At 43.7% G+C, this 18,947-nt stretch overlaps 1 protein-coding gene and 1 long non-coding RNA gene across 10 annotated transcripts in view; one reads left to right on the top strand and one right to left on the bottom strand.

The window, feature by feature from the left end:
* Positions 1-10,506, bottom strand: part of LOC116450876 — a 180,949-nt gene extending 170,443 nt beyond the window's left edge. For 4 of the 8 annotated variants that reach the window (XR_004243000.1, XR_004242993.1, XR_004242999.1 and 1 more), the window contains exons 1-2: positions 10,370-10,503; positions 8,719-8,871 (exon numbers count right to left, since the gene is read on the bottom strand). This is a non-coding gene — a long non-coding RNA (uncharacterized LOC116450876). Of the gene's footprint in view, positions 1-8,718; positions 8,872-10,369 lie in introns of all 8 variants that reach the window. The other 4 variants (XR_004242996.1, XR_004242994.1, XR_004242995.1 and 1 more) reach the window with 3 other exon arrangements.
* On the top strand, positions 10,225-15,983 carry SLITRK2 (SLIT and NTRK like family member 2). 2 transcript variants are annotated; one of them, XM_032123784.1, is made up of 2 exons: positions 10,225-10,352; positions 11,336-15,983. In XM_032123784.1, the coding sequence occupies exon 2, from the start codon at positions 11,379-11,381 to the stop codon at positions 13,947-13,949; it is 2,571 nt and encodes an 856-aa protein (XP_031979675.1). In that variant the 5' UTR covers positions 10,225-10,352; positions 11,336-11,378; the 3' UTR covers positions 13,950-15,983. The 2 variants fall into 2 exon arrangements, with proteins under 2 accessions (XP_031979675.1, XP_031979674.1); XM_032123783.1 differs by lacking the exon at positions 10,225-10,352 and adding an exon at positions 10,648-10,852.
* The last annotated feature ends 2,964 nt before the right edge of the window (positions 15,984-18,947 follow it).

The following is an 18,947-nucleotide window of genomic DNA, read 5'->3' as shown; positions in this document are numbered from 1 at the left end:
GGTTCTGCCTCAGTGCTAGTGGCACTCTGCTACTTTCAGGTTAAATCACCTGAAATGCTGCAGCTTCCTTGTTTCCCAAATGCCTACCAGTTACAATATTTTTATCAGAAAGAATGAGAATGACAGAGAGAGTTCCCTGCCAAAGGTTATCTCTGAGTTCATAGTGTGTGTCCTTCTGCCGCCACATCCAATAAATCGTTAACACCGTCTGTTCCAGGCAGGCTTCCCTGGGACTGCTCCTGTGGGGCCAGCATGAATATCTGCTGGAATAGCTTCCCCAAAGCTGGGCTGGCACCACAGCTCAGTGTGGACATGGTCAGCCTTCAAATGCTTGTGAAATGATCTTCCAAAGTTCAGCTTTCCACTGCTACTGTTGTTTCCAAGAACAAAAAAGACACAGCCCATCGGGCTCTGTTCAGCAGGAACAAAGCTCACTCAGAGCCCTGGGTATCTCCCCAAAGTCCTCTTTGCTGGTTTGAAATATCCCATAGAAAGGCCAGGATGCTCTGCTCCTCTCAGCCTCCCTGAAGATCACCAGTACTGGTGCTGGGGCCCACTGAAGGAGCCACCCTGGGGGTCTGGGACTACTGTGCTCACATAGAAGGAGCTGCAGCCACTTCTGTGACCCACCAAGATCCCCTTCTGTGGATCAAAATTACAGGCGAGGCTGCAGTGTAACGTGGGGGTCATTTCTGCCTCCTCTTACCTGACAGGAAATGCATTCCCAAGAGCTAACACAAGATATTCATAAAGTCCTTCTTAAGCTCTTGAATATCCACCTCAATTTCCTGTGCAACAGCTGGTGTGGTTTTACAATAAATGGGAATAAACTGGTACACAGCCCATGCTCTTGTAATCGGCACAGTGATGGATTTTGAGCCCTTTTCAACATTTGTGAAGCCAGATGAGCCAGGCTAGCAGCAACAGGATGCCACCATGAAGCATAATTATTTTATAGCTCCTATTTAATTTTTGGAATATCAAAATTTATGACAATCGCTAAAGCGGTTTGATTAAACCCTAAGCGTAAACACACCGTGATACAGAAGTTGTTTTGCTGTCATCCCAAGGAAGCATCTATTTGCAAAGTACATGGCAATATCAAAGAGCTCTCTATTGATTAAACTTTGAAAATAAAATTGCACCACTTATCATATGCTGTTTGCAAAAATGCCAATCATTATAATACTCACACAAGCATACTGCATCTTCCCCCCGAACTCATTAAATTTATTACTGAGGCTCTATCCTGAGCTGCCTACATGTGGAAAAAATATCATTCAGATAACGCATTAACATTCATAACCAGTATTTAAAGCTGTGCATGATGCCATCTCAAATGATAAGGGTCTTGTCAGCATTTCCAGTATAAGCCTCATTTCAGGGAATGGAAGAAGGGAGGGAGTGGCAACACTGTATTTCAGCAATTTTAAATGACACCAACAAGAAGCCTGACATACAAGTTGTCAATCTAATTGTACCTATCTTTCAGAGTTAGGTGCATCTTTTATGTCCACATTCAGTTTGAAAAATAGTGAAATTCTCAATACATCATTGTAAGCTACCTGACAAATGCTGTCATTCTGCTTGTGCATACAGCATCCCACACGACTATAATTCTAGATCTAAGCCTTCATATTATAAAAGCTCTTAAGGTATAGAACAAAAATGATATGACCCCCCTCCTCACAGCTATATTTGCACTCTGGAGGAGAATGAAAGAGGTAAGCAAAACAGCTAACAATACAACAATGAGGGCTGGTTCATGACTCATGTGATCAGATGTTCCTGCAGTATCAAAATAATAATACTGAATACAAATTTTAACAGCAGAAAGGATAAAAAATAACAGCTAAAAATCTTTTTTGGGGGGGAGAAATTTGTAGGTGCAATGCATCTGCCATGAGCCCAATTCTGCTACAGGTACAGGGTAAGCTGTGATTTGCCAAATGACACCTGTTAGCTGTTGATGTTTAAGTATTCTGCCAAAAGAAAAGATACTTAAGATATTTGTATTAGTGAAAAAAAAAGAACAAAACTATCAAAAGACAAAAGTAGTTGTCATAGGGCAAGAGAGGCTTCTGAAAGACATCTTTAAAAAGGAAGGCATTGAAGTGCTTACACTTGGGATGATCTGGGCCACTGGACAGTTAATAAGTAAATATATGCAAAGGAGGGACCTCTGCTCTATAGAATTCTAAATGTATCAGTAATATCAGCTAGAAACAATAAAGCCAAACACTTCTGTCTGCAAAAGCAACAGTATTTCTAATCAGAAAGCTCAAATGCTAACCAGTGTAGTGGCTGTAAAGCAAAAAAACACTGAGCAAATATGTGTGCAAACGTATTTTCCAGATTCCAAGACACAGCTGATCACCAAGGCTGACTGAGCTATCCTCTTCTCCTCCCGCTTTACTTGCTGCTCAGGCACAAAGTGGACATAAAAATCTCCCGCTGTGCAAAGGATTTTATTGCTTTACAGGAAAAAGACTAATAGATGATAAAAAAGAGGCCATATAAAGGATGGGCAGTTGTTCAAAAATTATATGCTTTGGAATGGGAAGAAATGCCACAAGAGCTATGGAATGCATAGGCACACTTTATATTGAGGCCAAAGCTGTTCCACTTCACGTGGAATCTCACAGGCTAGAAAGGCACCACACAAAGAACAAGGTCCCTGCAGTGCAGCAGTTAGGCACACACTCATCCACTGCCTGTTCCACAGCCAGGTGTCCCCTACCATCCCCTGGCATTTAGGCTGGAAAGCAAACGACTAAATATCTTCAGCCTCCAGACCATGACTGCAATATAAAGCAGAGGTATTACCCTAACTAATTCCTTCCCTTCCTATTGCCCTTTCAGTTAATGTGCATGTTTGGCACATTTCTGATTTGCTTTGGAATGAGTCTATCAAGCCAAAGATGGTTCTGAGGACAGCCAGAAAAGCAACTTCAAGGCCAGGTAAAATGTACTGTTAAAAATTGAGGTATCAAACAGTTTTAAGCACCATCAGAGTTTGACCACTGCCAATAGCAGAGGAGATTTGAGTATGCCTATTTTCTACCCAAGCACCTACATCTCAGCATAAAATGTCATACTAGATACTCAAAATTTATGTGTTTGTGTGTAACTCCCCAGGGCAGAAGTCAGCTGGAATCCTGGCCCCATGAAGCCAAAGGGAGATTTGTCTGTGGCTGAAGTCTAGGTCAGGATTTTATGTATGTTTATATTGTGCTTGGTGCAATAACAACTCAGGGAGCTACTTCAGATGCCAAATAAATTCTAAGGTTTCTGTGGAGTTTGAAATACTTTATAAGTGATTCTCCCCAACATATTAATGCAACCACCATTCTCACAAGTTCTAATTGTCTCATCAATTTCTTTTCATGCCACTTGCAGTTATAGATCACGCTTCAAAGTCAGCATCTGTACAACCAGCCTCCACAAGACAAATATTATAGGGTATTTTTCAGGTAAATGATTACTGCTCAGAGACAGCAAAGGTTCTGGCTAGAGTGATGTGGAAAAGACTGCAGGAAAACAGGGAATGTTTTTCTTTAGTCAAAAATTGAAGCATTTAATTCTCAGAGAATTAACTTTTTTATCCTTGGTAAAACTTGTGGGTCAAGATAATGGCAGTTTAATAAAGCAAAGCGACAGGCTGCACGTGGAAGCAAAGGAAAAAAAGATTTATTCTTAGCAGGTGTTGTCCAGCCACTTCCTGGGAGATAGGTCTTCATTAGCAGTTGCTCCCGAAAACAAACAGCCTTGTAGTAACAAATGTCATCTCCTCCTTCTCTTAGCTTTTAGTGCTGAGCAAACATCATGAGGTCTGCAATATTCCTTTGGCCAGCCGGGGTCAGCTGCCCCGGCTGTGTGCTCTCCCAAGACCTTCCTCCTCTCCAGCCCACCGGTGAGGGGAGAATGGTGGAGAGGCAGCCCTGAAGCTATGGGAACACTGCTCAGCAGCAGCCAAACCACTGGTGAATTATCCACCCCCCTCTGGCTGCCAGTGCCCAGCGCAGCACTGCGGGGGCTGCAGTGGGGAAATGAGCTCCATCTCAGCCAGAGCCCAAGCAGCGAGGCCAGGCTGAAACCTTCCACCCTCTCGGGGCAATTCTCTGTCACTTATCTACTGACGAAGTGGGAAATTAAATCGCTAATAGCACCGCCCTTCATCAGATCAGGTTCAACACTTTTGTGAAGGGGGGGACCTTGACTGACAGCCAGACATGCACACACCCTGTGCACATGCACCATTACATTCCTCTTAGAAACCAGGTGAAAAACATAAAAGCCAATGATTACCCAATTTTCTCTTCAGTCGGTAACTATTCACAAACCTCTCACGGAACGAACTGCAAGGAAGGAATTTTTGGGAACACATGGAGTCTGAAAAAATGCTGTTTCTTTTCTACTCCTCCCAATTTTTTTCTGAAGCAAAACCAGAACTATGTGACCTCTGTGCATAATGACAACTCAATGACACGGCTCTCATTCTGAATGTGGAATATGAAATGCTCACTGTGAACTGCTCAAAAATAATCCTCAGGCCATGATTATTCATAGAAATTATTTGGTGAGTAATTTCAATTAAATAAATTCAAGGAATCAAGAAAAATAGGCTAAACTAATAGAATGCATTATTTATTATGAATAATTCATTTGGAGGAACTTTCTCCCACTATTGCAGAAAGCCAGCTCAAGGCGTAGGGCACTGAAGTCTCACTTAAGCCCTGTTTTGAGGTCTTAATTGGGGGCTTTCATGATGAATCACTCTAGGCTGGCCCTCTGCCCAGGACTGAATTTCACCCATTGCTCCTGCTCCTCACATATTTCTAGATATGCCATTAACACAGTGGAATTTGTATTCTTTCAACTTCACTGCCATAAAAATAATGATATGGAGAGATTTCATTATGTTTCTTTTACTACTAAAATCTAAAGGGAAGAAACTTCTCACATCAGCTCACCAGACTTTCAACAGTGAACGTTCATCATGCCCATACATCAACTGCATTATGCAAATAAGAGCCCCTTGTCCACTGAAGTAAGGCAAGAAGACACAATAATTTAAACAAGACTCTCCAAATGACTAAAAACACTTGTGTGCACTTGTTCTTGCATGATGGAACATTTCCAGTTAAAAACATTCACAGTATGTAACACATAGATTATGACTGAGGAAATCTGAAAAATTGTACTTATAAATGGTAGTGGTAGAAATTGCTGTAGACATTCACACATTTGAAACACAGTAAATAATAGATCCATTGTTGTTTTAAGGATGGAAAAAAACCCCACACACTTCTCTTTTTTTTTGTTCTTGTTGCTCAGCAATGCCAGCACAGAATATCTATCATCAGGAAGATTCATCTCATTGTTCCTATCAGAGAAAAAGACCCAATGACATGATGAAACAAAGCACTTCCAAAAATATTTAAACCACTCAATAAAACCTAAGTGTAGACTTTGAAGCTAAGCATTTGTTCAAAGATCTGACCCAAATCCCACTGAAATCAGTCGGAGTCCTTCCACTGACACCAAAGGGCTTTGCAACAGACATACTACTTTCCTGAATAGGATAAAGACATCCATAAATATTAATTTTCTCACTGTACTTTGCTGGCTCCTATTATAAAATGTGTGAGTATAGTAGGGGAGTGGATATTTATTTTTCTAGGCAAGAAAGAAAAAAAAAAATGGGATATGCCTAACCTAATGATCAGTTCTTAATTACACAGTGGTGAGTCTGTCAGTATCCCCAAAGCACAGGCTACCTGGGATGCTTTCTGACAGACAGCTTCTCTATCACATTTCCTGCTGAAACCAATATTACTTCCATTGTAACACACTAAATTCTCTTCTTAAGACAGCCAGGATTAATGATATAAAACATCAGAAACTGGTAGCTCTACTGCTGCAGCTTGTACCACCAGGGTAGAATCACACTGTGCTGTTATAAAACAGATTACCCCAGATATACTGAAACAAATCATGATGAAGTCTCCTTGCAAAAAAGTCATGTTGCAGTTAGATAACGGGTCTCAAAAATGCGTAACCTTGGCCAGGGTCTGAGTCCTTGCAGGAAGCAAAAACTGAGCTAAGAGGTAGAACGCATACTGATTTTAAGTCATAGTTCATTAAATTCTTTCATTTATACAATAGGTAGTCATGAAGTGTCAGTGAGCAGTAGTCTGAAGTAGGCCAGCTCTCCATATGTTTGAATAGTTGGGAGAAATGGAGCTAAAAAGCGCATCTGGAAACCAGAAAAATTCCTTACAGTTGATGGCACAGCCAATTACTGATTGCCAGCAAAAGGCAGCTCAGTAGACACCACCCTGCACTCTGGAGTGCCCCTTTGCCCTCAAATTGGCTCATCCAGCAGCTCTCCTTCCACTGAGGCTTCATCCCGAAGGTCTCCCTCCTCTGCCTCTCTCTGCACGTGTCGCTCCCGTTGGCTGTTGCTGGGCAGCCTGCGGGAGCAGGGATGGGCACAGGGCCACAGAGGGCACAGTCTGCCAGCTCCTTCCTCCCTGCCTTTCATGCTCATCCTCCTTCACCATCCCCTGCTCATTTCTTGCCCAAAATAAGTGAAAACCAGAGACTCCTCTTTCATCCTGTCCTTTATAGCAATCCCAGTGCTGCTGGATGAGACAAAACTGTGGATTACAAGTAACAATTATTTTGCATACTGTTCACTGCTAAATCTGGAAACTGTTTATTTCCTTAAGAATTCCTTTTAAGTGAGACTCAAGAATCCACCTTACAGTGTAGGAAAGACCCCCAAAATGTGCATAGTTATGGAAGTAGAATATCTCAGCTACAAAGAGACACATATTCACTGAGAAAGCAAGAATACAGGGTACTTGTTGAATGATGATTATCTCACAACCCTACAAGTTTACATGGAGTAGGCATCTCATATGCAGTTCAGGATTACAGGATGAGGAACATATGAGATCAGTAAATACCTAAATTTACATATTCCCATTTTTTTACTACATCAGCCATCATGCTATGTTCACAGAAATCAATATTGGCATCTACTTATACTATATGAATAAACCCTTCTTTACTTGCTAGCACTATCCAGGCTACCTTAATAGATTCTAATGATCAGTAAAACTTATATCCTGCCCTCTATCCAATTCACAGAGTTTTTGCTTTGTTTATCACTGCCTTCATTCCTTTATTCCATAAGACTTGGTGGATATGTTTGTTCCTTCATTTATATACAGAGAAGCAAACCCAGAAAAACTGATAGGTAAAGATGTATAAGTAGTGTTTAGCATCCACCTGCAGATACAATGTGAAGAAAGAAAATTATCTCCACATTTTTCCAGACTTTTTCTGCTCCTTGATATTTACTCTCCCAGAAGGACAACAGCATGATGTGCACTAGGCAGGAAGGGTAATGATCTGTGCCAAATTTTATGCGCTTATGCTTCATGCTGTGGTCTGGTTTTTTTTCCCCTGCCAGCAGACAGATAAAGTGGTGGCTTCAGGACCATGCAGGAGCCAAGAGCTGCTCTGGTGTACGGAGCAGCATAGGACTAACAGACTATTTGAAGTGGGTTAAGGCTGGCACCAGGCAAGTATTCAGTTCATACCTGCTCTGCAGCAGTCTGGGAGTGTCCCCATGGGAAACAGGTATGGGATAATTAAGGGCTCTTAAGCCAGCAGACAAGGATATTACAAGGATAAACATTTCACACTGAAGACAGTTAGATGCAGACTGGTAGAGAAAGCCCAATTTTTTACCTGTGGGGGATGAAACCTATTGGAACAATTTACCAAACATGATGGCAGATTTTCACCATAGGCAGTTGCTAAAATATGCCTGGATATTTTATTGGGTTTCATTTTTTTTTTCTTTTTCCTATGAAGTATGATCTACTTTGAACAGGAATTAATTCCAATTTAGCTGATGGCTTGGGTTATGCAAGATCCAAAAGCCACAGTGGTTCTATTAAGCCTCATAATCTTTGAATCTGTACTCTGTCTTCATAACTTTGCACAAAAAGGAGGATAAGGGAACACAGCTAAATATTTGGGACCTTTACAATGCTTACAAATCAGGCATAACCCTGAGTTTCCCCAAGCCCTCATGGGCTGCTGTACCAACCTGCCTCCTGGCCTTCCATTCCTGGAGGCTCCCAGATAGTCACAGACTGGAAATGTTCCTGTACTCAACACGCAAAATAAAAAGGCAGTAAAACAGGTGGAGGAAAAAAGCTGTTCTTTTATACTCTGTTTTTAATTGAAGGTATTATAAAACACTTCAGGCATGGTGAGAAATCAGGACTTTGTTCCTAAATAAAAAGCTGAAGCTATTATTTTTTTTTAATCCTTGTTCCTCCTCCTACAACCATGGTTATTATATGCATGCATTTACAGTGTAATAGAATCAGTATCATCTCTGTGTCTTTTTACTGCTGCAATCCCCTAACATGCTGTTCCTTCCATCCCACATGAATCTGGTAATTACTGCTGAGGCATGCCATGCGTACGCTTTCCCTTCCAAGGCAGCAGCAGCAGTGCCACAAACACATTTCCTACCTATTAGTAAACACAAGCAAGTGGGACAGTGTATGTTGCCTCATAAGCCAATTCCAGGACATGGTCCTTGCTCACCAGAAAGCTGCACCTGACTGAAACTCACGCACATAAAACAAATGTACACTGTGAGACAAGGGAAAAATGCACTGGACTTACTTGTGCCTTCATTTTTGCTGTGTGTTGGAGCGAGCTGTCAGAGCTGGCAGTGCTGGGCTGCTCAGGTGAAATGTGATGAAGGGTGGTTACAGGAACCTCTATGTGCCTCTGTGCAGTGCCAGTGTGGGCAGGTGTGTGTGAATATGCTCCCCTCTGAAAAAAATAAAACCAAAAAAATCAACCTGGGTTTCTTTTTACCTTCTCTTTTTTAGGCTTGTGCCCCCAGACTGTGTTAGAAAGAGCTGAAAACAGGATTTGCTACAGTCTGTAACTAGTCCAATTTTGCTCCCCAAACATCATATCCTCATGTTTGAAGCAGAAAACAAGCAAAAAAATCTAACAGAATAATAATCTGGCTGCTGGTGTATTAGTGTTGTAAAACGGCAGATCTGCCACACACATCTTTCTTGATCTTAGCAATTTTTGCTCTTGAATTCAGCTGGAAGAGAGTTAGGATGGAGCAGTTCTGAGTGCATTTCAGAATCACAATCTTGTTTAAATTCACACAGCATCACACCAAAAGCGTGCTCCAGTGTGGGATGCTCCTGCTCTTTCCAAAACCTCTCCAAATTTTAGATAGGGAAGCTGCAACTGCTTCAATCCCAAATGAAAACTCCAGCACTATTCCTGTCCTGGAGCACTGCAAAGGCATCTGTGCTGGCTGCTGCAGGATGTTACCTTTTCCAGCCCCAAGAAGAGATTAGAATAGACAGTACATTTCTGCTGCTCCTAAAATGTGGGCTCTGATACATAATGGCTAAAGAATACCATGAGATGACAGTACCACTTTTGCCAAGCCCAGAACTCTTTTGGCAGCAAACCTTTACATTCTGGAGACTAAGTAAAGTGTGTATAGTTCCCTGTAAGAATCTGGCAAAAATGCACCCTGCCCTTCGAGCACTTTAAAAATTCCCTGTGGAGTGCCTTTTTTTTCCCCTCCCCCCAGTGTGAACCCAAAGTTTTACCTTTCAGATAGAGATCAAGAGCAGCCATCCTTTCCCATCACACAGATCTGTGCCCAGGGCATGGAGCTTAAGCAAAGTTACAATAACCCACGTTCAATATCTTGCTCTTTTTAAAGGCAGCCAAATGCTACACCACAACATTGCAATGGGGCAGAGGGACTAATCCAGCCAGTGGGAATGATGGTGTTAGATGTGGTTAGATCTGGCTGCTCAGCACTCGGGGGAGCATTCCAGAGAGTGTAGGGATTCAGGCTTGGGACTGCCGCTGCCTGACAGCCCGGTTGGGTGGAAGGTGTTGAACTTCCCTGAACGTGTAGAACACCAGTGTGCTGGGCAGAGCTCGGCACGGCAATTTGGGAAGGGGGCTGCTCCAGCGGGAGCGGGGGATCGATGCTGATGCCAGATCCGGGATTTGCAGCACCGCTGTTCCGAGAGCCAGACTGTGCATGTGTGTGATGTGTGATGTGTTATGCGTGCGTCTGTGTGGCGTGTGCGGAGGATGTGTGCGGGCTGTGCATGTCTCTGTGCGGTGTGCGTGTGTGCGGTGCGCGTGTGTGTGCGGTGCGTGCGCGCTTGCCGGCTGGCTTGTGCCGAAGAAGCTGCTTGACTTGCTCTCGATTTTGAGGGCACGGATTTAGGGACTCGGGGCCAAAAATTCTCCGGACCCAGGTAAATCCGCTTGTTACCTTATTCCCCTTCCCGGCTCCGAGTGCCCGCGCTGTCCTGCAGGTGCTGTCAGAGCGCTCCCGCGATGAGCAGCCGAGCCAGGAGCGGAGCCGGCTGCGAGAGCCACGCAGGGAGGGGGGGACGGGGACTGGGACAGGGGGGCTGGGAAAAACGTGTCCCCCCCGCCCCCGGCTGACGTCAGCGCGGCTCCGCGCGGGGCACCCGGCAAAAGCGCCGCGCCGCGCCGCGCCCCGCGCACAGCCCGCGCAGAGCCCCGCGCTCCCGCAGCGCCGCCGCTCTCGGCCCCGCCCGGCCCAACTTCCCGCAGAGCCGCGGCCGGGACGGGCCCGGCCGGGACGGGACGGGACGGCGGCGCCCCGCTGGGCTCCTCCTGAGGCGTGAGCGGGCGATGCCGCTCGCCGCCGGGCGCCTGGCTCCCGGGGCGCGGCGGCTCTCGGCGGCGGCCACTGCCCCCGCTGCCCCCTCGGGCGCCCCGAGAGCAGGTACGAGCGCGGGGGGCGGCGCGGGGAGCGCGGTCCGGAGGCGCCCCTGCAGCAGGGAGGGTTTGCTGTCAGGCGTTGTGTCCCCCGGTTTAAAATGCTGGCAAGGCACCGGGAGCCCGGCAGCCGGTGGAGCGGGGTGGCCCCGGGACGGGCAGCGGGAATGGGATCGTGCTGCCGGCGGCCGCCGGGGCGGAGGCGGCGGCTGCGACGGGCGGGGGATCGGGCGGAGAGCCCAGCGCTGGGGACCCCGGTTTCGGGGAGCTCCCCGACGGGGCTTCCCCCGCAGCAGGTCCGCAGGCGCTTTCCGAGAGGAAAAGAAGGGAGGAGGGGGGGGGGGGGATTCCAGAGGAGTTTGGAAGTCGCTGCCTTGCAGCTCCCCTTCCCCCGCAGCCTTCCGACCTGCTTTCGCTCTCCCCGTGCAGCCTCTGCTCCCGGCCGTTTTCACTGGGGATTTCTTCTTTCTCTCCTTACCTGTCTCAAAAGGTTTGACTGTAGGTACCAAAGCGGGGATCGACGGCGCATAAAGATGCTGAAGGGTGTTTGGTTGCTCAGTTTGTTAACAGTGGCTGGGATCTCGTGGACAGAGAGTCGCAAACCTGCCAAAGACATTTGCAGCAAGAGCCGCTGCCCTTGTGAGGAGAAGGAGAACGTGCTGAACATTAATTGTGAAAACAAGGGATTTACAACTGTCAGCCTCCTCTTGCCGCCCCCGTCCAAGATCTACCAGCTGTTTCTCAATGGGAACGCACTGACCCGCCTGTTCCCCAATGAGTTTGTCAACTATTCCAACGCCGTGACCCTGCACCTGGGCAACAACGACATGCAGGAAATCCGCACAGGGGCCTTCAGCGGCCTCCGCACCCTCAAGAGGCTGCACCTCAACAACAACAAGCTGGAAGTGCTGAAGGAAGACACCTTCCTGGGCTTGGAGAGTCTGGAGTACCTGCAGGCTGATTACAATTACATCAGTGCCATTGAAGCGGGGGCATTCAGCAAGCTGAACAAGCTCAAGGTGCTGATTCTCAATGACAACCTCCTGCTGTCCCTGCCCAGCAATGTCTTCCGCTTTGTGCTCCTCACTCACCTGGACCTGCGGGGGAACCGTCTGAAGATGATGCCTTTTGCTGGTGTGCTGGAGCACATTGGAGGCATCATGGAAATCCAGCTGGAGGAAAACCCTTGGAACTGCACCTGCGACTTGCTGCCACTCAAGGCCTGGCTAGACACCATCACTGTGTTTGTGGGTGAGATAGTCTGTGAAACCCCCTTCAGGCTTCATGGAAAAGATGTGACCCAGCTCACCAGGCAAGATCTCTGCCCTAGGAAAAGCTCCAGTGATTCAAACCAGAGGGAAAAACACCCTGTCCACTCAGACCCACACATCTCAAGGCTATCGCCCACAGCCAACTCTGCCATCAATCCCACCAGGGCCCCAAAAGCCAGCCGGCCACCCAAAACTAGGAACCGCCCCACCCCCCGTGTTTCTGTGTCAAAAGACAGACAAATATTCGGACCTATCATGGTTTACCAGACAAAGTCTCCTGTGCCCATCACCTGCCCAGCTGGCTGCATCTGTACATCCCAGAGCTCAGACAATGGCCTAAATGTTAACTGCCAAGAGAAGAAGATAAGTAACATCTCCGATCTCCACCCCAGGCCAACCAGTCCAAAGAAACTTTACCTTACCAGTAACTATCTGCAAGTCATTTATAGAACCGATCTCACAGAGTACAGCTCTCTGGATTTGCTACATCTAGGAAATAACAGAATTGCAGTGATACAAGAAGGTGCCTTTACAAACCTCACAAGTTTACGCAGACTTTATCTTAATGGCAACTACCTTGAGGTTCTGTACCGATCCATGTTCGAAGGGCTGCACAGCCTGCAATATCTCTACCTAGAGTACAATGTCATTAAGGAGATCCTGCCACACACATTTGATGCTCTGAGTAATCTTCATCTGTTGTTTCTCAATAACAACCTGCTCAGATCCCTGCCTGACAGTGTCTTTGGCGGCACTTCCCTCACCAGGCTCAACCTGAGAAACAACCATTTCTCCCACCTGCCTGTGAGAGGAGTCTTGGACCAGCTCTCAGCTCTAATTCAGATAGACCTCCAAGAGAACCCTTGGGACTGCACATGTGACATCCTGGGACTGAGGAACTGGATAGAGAAAGTCACTGACCAGAGCAACCAGCAGTCAAATCCCCCTGTAGTTATCAATGAAGTAATATGTGAGTCTCCCGCCAAGCACTCTGGAGAGCATCTGAAATTCCTCAGCAAAGAAGCCATCTGCCCAGAGAACCCCAACTTGTCAGATTCTTCTCTCCTCTCCATGAACCAGAACACAGATACCCCCCATCTCGGTGTCACACCCAGCTCCTACCCAGAACTACACACTGAAGTTCCACTGTCTGTCCTAATTTTAGGCTTGCTGGTTGTGTTTATTTTGTCTGTCTGTTTTGGGGCAGGTCTGTTTGTCTTCGTCCTTAAGCGCCGGAAGGGGGTGCAGAGCATGCCCAGCAGCGCCAACAACGTAGATATAAGTTCATTTCAGCTCCAGTATGGGTCTTACAACTCTGAGACCCATGATAAAACTGAAGGACATGTTTATAACTACATTCCCCCTCCTGTTGGACAGATGTGCCAAAACCCAATCTACATGCAAAAGGAGGGGGACCCAGTTGCCTATTACAGGAATCTCCATGAGTTTAGCTACAGCAGTCTTGACCACAAAAAAGAAGATCCCACTAGTCTTGCATTTACCATCAGTGCAGCTGAATTACTGGAAAAACAGTCCTCGCCAAGGGAACCAGAGCTGCTGTATCAAAATATTGCAGAAAGGGTCAAGGAACTCCCCACTGGAGGATTAGTTCATTATAACTTTTGTACCTTACCCAAAAGGCAGTTTGCCCCTTCATATGAATCCAGACGCCAAAATCAGGACAGGATAAATAAAACTGTTTTATATGGAACTCCCAGGAAATATTTTGCAGAACAGTCTAAACCTGAGCATCCTTTACTCCAAGGAAAGCTACAAACAGAACCAGACTACCTCGAAGTTCTGGAAAAACAAACTGCAATCAGTCAGCTGTGAGGGGGGAGGTGGGAGACAAAGGAAATTTTTTAAATGAGCTCAGCATCACATTTCTTTGAGTCTGAACTCAGTACTGATGTCATCTGTCGCATTCCCAACATTTCCACTTTTTTAAATCAGAGAGGGAGTGAGAGAGAAAAGGAACCCTTGCAGCATAGCAGGGATGTGGTGTTGCTTTTGCGAAGTTCCCTTTAAGTTATTTCTATATCTCTCTCCTTTTGACCCTCCTCTAGGAACTGTCATTGCAAATGTATCTTTCTGTAATAGATCTTGCATAATTCTTTTTCGATTTCGAAGGAAATGAGGAAGGGGGTCTTTGGCTTTTCTGTTGTTTTTTTTCTTTTCATTTCAAAGTGGAAACTTAATGTATTATGTAGAAGATCTCCAAAGATCTTTTTTCCTGGACTATGACTTTCTTTTGTAAATAATAATATACAGTACTGCTATTTCAATTACCAACTATAGCCACTGGGCGTCACTTTTTTGTGTTAAAGTGCCTTTGCACTTTAAGTACATTATTACTTAATTGTTGCTCTTAGCTTTGATAAATTGAACCTATTTTAATGTGTTGTATTTTTGAAATTAAAAAAAAAATTGTAAAATAGATCTATATGTCAGCTGCATTAAATCAGAAGGTTTGATTTATAGGAAAGCTGCCCTTCTTTAAATGACTCTAGTGCTAGGACCTTACAGACTCAAATGTAAATTATTGGGGTATTTTTTCCCTCTAGGTTTGTTTAGAGTGATTCACTGAAATCAACTGAGAGGATTTAGCAATGGACTAGAGGTTATCAAATGCCTCAGCCGGGAATAACAGCTCATTAATAAAAGATGTTTAACACAATGTCATAGTGAACTGAACAATTAATGTCCTTCTTAATACATTGCGTTGCAGCTCTAACACAGTAATGTTCAATGGCTTAAGATTATTTTCATACTTAACAGAACATTACTCATAATATTTTATGCATTGGATTAGGTATTTTTATACATTTTGTGAGAGAGTTTATATTTGTAACTTTTTGGACTGAAATTAACATGTCCTCTTCCTGCCAGATACATTTTTTTTTTCATAAGCAGGGACACCAGCAGGGGTCATCCCACACCTCATTAAATTTATTAACATACAGGCAAATGAACCAATGCCTAAGGTAAAATTTGAACCCAGGACTGTGGAGTCCTCCAAACCAAGGTAGCTGAAATCAGTATGTGCATCACACTAACTTTTGGTAGTCTGAATTATGTCTATGTCTGTGCTTTCTGTCTCTAAAGCAGAAGTAGTACTGCAATAATTCTAATCTATTAGAGAAAACTACCATTAAGTTCACTGTCTTAAATTTTAGAAAATACTTTGAGTTAAGTTGAATTCCATTCTCAACACTGGTTTTCTTAAGCCCATCAGTGAACAAATGCAGTGAGTCTTCTCCTTTCCCATTAACTCGGGCCTGTTTTGCTTCAAGCTTTATGTTATCACCTTCAATTTACTTTTCCTTCATGGAGAATATTGAAACCATTTTTATTAACAAGTATACAGTCAAACTTTATTAAGCCTTATTAGCTTCTAAATAATTTTTAGATGCAAACATTATTGTGCAATTTAAACAAACAGCCCTTATTTACAACAAAAACAGTTTTGTTTTGTCTATTCTAAATCCTTATGCAACTGGGATGGTGATCTGCATATAAAGTAGGCCAGGCTTTTCAATTCCTTATTAAAGCAATTGATGGGGTCTGAAAGAAGCCCACTGTTTCCTTTTCATAAATAGGTTACTGCACATAATAATCCTTTATTATCATGCAGAGATTGAAGTGGCCTCTGCTGACTGATTTTTAGAGCTTTGCTATAGTTAATAACACAGTATCTACAACTTAGAGAAATTTTCAGCAATAGCATTTAAGCTATAAATAACTACAATCAATGTTGTTCTAATCAGGACTTTGCCAAGAGGAAGTTGCTTTTTATTTAAGAGCTAAAGAGGCTTTGCATGTGTATTGCCAGATATCTGAGTCACTCAGTAAAACGTCTTCTAATGATTTATGTGACATCTGAGTGCATTAATATGCTAACATGTCAATTCTTTATGTTTGGAGCCCATAGCATCTATGGCTGTTCATTAGATCAGGTTTAAAATTGAAGTGCTACAATGAACTACGGAAGAATCAGTCTTCAAAATGGTCTCACGTCAAGAAGGAGGTGAAATGGTATCACTTTAGTTGAACTTGGAACATCTGACTGGAATAGCATCCATCTTTGAGCAAGGTACTTGCTTGAAAGCTTCCAGTACTGATTGTCTTATTACATCTCCTTCCCCTGGGTAATTAAAAGCATTTATTACTGAAACACCGAGAAAAGTATAAGTATTATTTTAAAGTAAAGTTATTAACTCTTTCCAGGTATGATTTTAGTATTGCCTGCAGAACAAGTAGCATGTTATATCTGGCAGCAACTAGGGTATTAGGATTTATTATTCTCCAGTGAACCAGAACCAGTTACAAAGGTTTTTTTTCCTCAGAAAAAAAGCTAATTTTTCCAACAGAAGTGTTTTCAGTGTTCTAGTGTTTGCAAACAACAGAGATAGGGAATTGATTCTTTCAGTAACTTTATATTGTTTGGTTTTACTGCTTCAGTCTCAGTACTTTGATGTTTGCTTTGGTAGCACAGCCATACTTTACAGAGGTTGCTGTTGCTTTACATTTCCTTAGCTTTCCTAGTGGAATTTATTTAATGATGAGATTTTATTTTGCATCACCAGTACCAGCTTAAAAATTATTATTGCTGTAGATCTTTTAGGTTTGTTTTTATACCCTTCAGCTGACATCTATTAAGCAATTCTTTTCATAGAGTGTCTAGGTGAAAGAGAAGATTTTTTTCAGTTACACTTAAAGAGATTTGTTTAACAGGGAAAGTGTGTCGGCAGCTGCTGTATAGAAGGTCTCCACATTTCTTCAGCTGGCTGAAGAAGCTGCCCTGGAAGTTGCTGCTTATTAGGGGAGAGCTGCTTGCCTGAGTAGTGGCTTGATAATGAGTCTGAAAAAAATTTCTTTCACAGTTTGAAAAGTTGAACTGTGAAAATTATGTAACCAGGTTAGCAAAGTTGTTTTTTTTTTCCCCTCAGGATAACAGGGGAAAAATAGTTTTCTTTCTTCATAAGTTTTCTTTTGTGAAAGTGGACTTAATGACCTTTACAGTGCAGACTGAAGCACTGTTGAAACTATGCAGTTATTTCTAGTGAAAATGAGGAGCTCTACGCTTCCAAAGCATGAATACATTTTTTTTTTTTTTTAAGATACCTTTCTGGGTAAGCATTAGATAAAGTTTATCAACATACTTCCCTTTTTCTCCCCACAGAAAAAAATGTCACTTTTTGGAAAAAGTGTTCTTTGTGTTCTCAAGCCTGCTGCAAAGCCACTCCATATGCCCAGGGGTGGTTCTCCTCTCTGCAGTCTCTCTCTTCCATCAGATTTTACCCTTTTGGGCTCCAGCATTTGCTCAGCCCCTACCTCACCTCTATTATCTGCTTCCAAAGCCTTCACCATGTAATGCCCAAATCTTTCTGCTTGCATCTGTCCCTATAGGCTCTCCTTTCCTTCCCTAGCAAGCTCTGGAGGACCTATTTCAGCTTTGAAGGGAGCTGATGTTCCTGCTCCACCGGGAGCTCAGTCCTTACCTCCTGCCCTGATGCTGCTGAGTAGCCCTGTGTGAAATGAGACACCTGATCCCAGTGGTTTTCCTGGGGCCTCTGCTGGAGGAAGGTCTACATAGCTGCTCCCTCTTCCACTTATTGTGCAGAGAAAAGAAGGCTAAAATCACAGAGCATTTCAGCTTCCATGCAGGATGCCCCATGTGCCAACCTGGGGCAGGTGGCATAAGCTGTTTATGCAAGCAGCATTTCTGAGCAAGAGCAAATGGATGAGCTTACTGAAACCACTGGCATCACATCACTCTCAGCTGTAATTTTGATGAGTTGTCTTCAGCATGAGTTAATCTTGCCAAAATTAGCTACTATAATTTTAAACTCAGACTGGTTGTGCAGCATCTCTAACAGGCCATTCAAAGGTGATTTATTCCTCCTCATAACACAAGGCATGGATTGGGCTACAGATAGTCTGCTTTCTTCCAGGAAGTGCAGAGAGGATAGAGAAGGAGTACTGATAAAAGCTAATTCCCACACAGCTGCAGTCAGCACAGCCTGACCGTTTTCTAGCACCCTCACATGCAACATCCATGCTCTGCTGAGTATCTGCCAGTCTCTACTCCAAGATGTTTTCCTTCTCTCCATGAGAGAGGCATTCCCTCTGGAGTTTAAACCCTGCATTGGTCAAATGCACTGACTTATTATAACACCACCTTGTGCTGATAGACAACTATACGGTAGGGTTTAGTTTGGTTTTCTTTCTCTTCCCACCAACACTTGAGTTTGTAAAATAAAAGTTGCACTTTTAAAAAGTTTGAAGCTGTAATTAGTAGTGTCAAAATAAGGATACCAACAAGTTAAATTGCCTAAGTAAAAGTCTTACAGAATACTGAGCTCGTATAGGAATACGATAATTTTAAACTGCTCATGAGTGAAATGAGATACTGGAAATGTTAATGAGACTTCTTAGGTTCTTACAGGCTAATCACTGATACAGTTTGTGATTTTTCATATTACTGTTTTTGCAGACAATAAATGTCATTTAACAGAGAAGAAGAAAAAAAATCCTATTTCCCAAAGACCTCCTTCAACTGTGCAACTTCAAAATAACAGATAAATTAACTTATGCAGATGATGTGACACTTCTTGTGTATTTCCCATCACGTTTTCAAAGAGTTCCATAGGAGAAGTACAAAAGTTATTCTTCTCTAAGAGGATCATTAAGTCTCTTTGGATTATTGATCTCATAGCTTTTCTGGGCACAAGGCCAATCATCTTGACTAAGGTTTTTAATCCTAGCTAATGAGGGAAGTGGATTAAGGAGAAGGATTTTGTTGTTGTTTTTTTGTTCTTGAAGGGTTGG

Source organism: Corvus moneduloides, chromosome 14, assembly GCF_009650955.1.
Source record: "Corvus moneduloides isolate bCorMon1 chromosome 14, bCorMon1.pri, whole genome shotgun sequence".
Lineage (NCBI taxonomy): Eukaryota > Metazoa > Chordata > Aves > Passeriformes > Corvidae > Corvus > Corvus moneduloides.
This window is presented reverse-complemented; position numbering and strand designations above follow the sequence as displayed.

Coding starts and splice junctions, on each gene's coding strand:
- SLITRK2 (XM_032123784.1), top strand. CDS start 11,379: ATGCTGAAGGGTGTTTGGTTGCTCAGTTTGTTAACAGTGGCTGGGATC.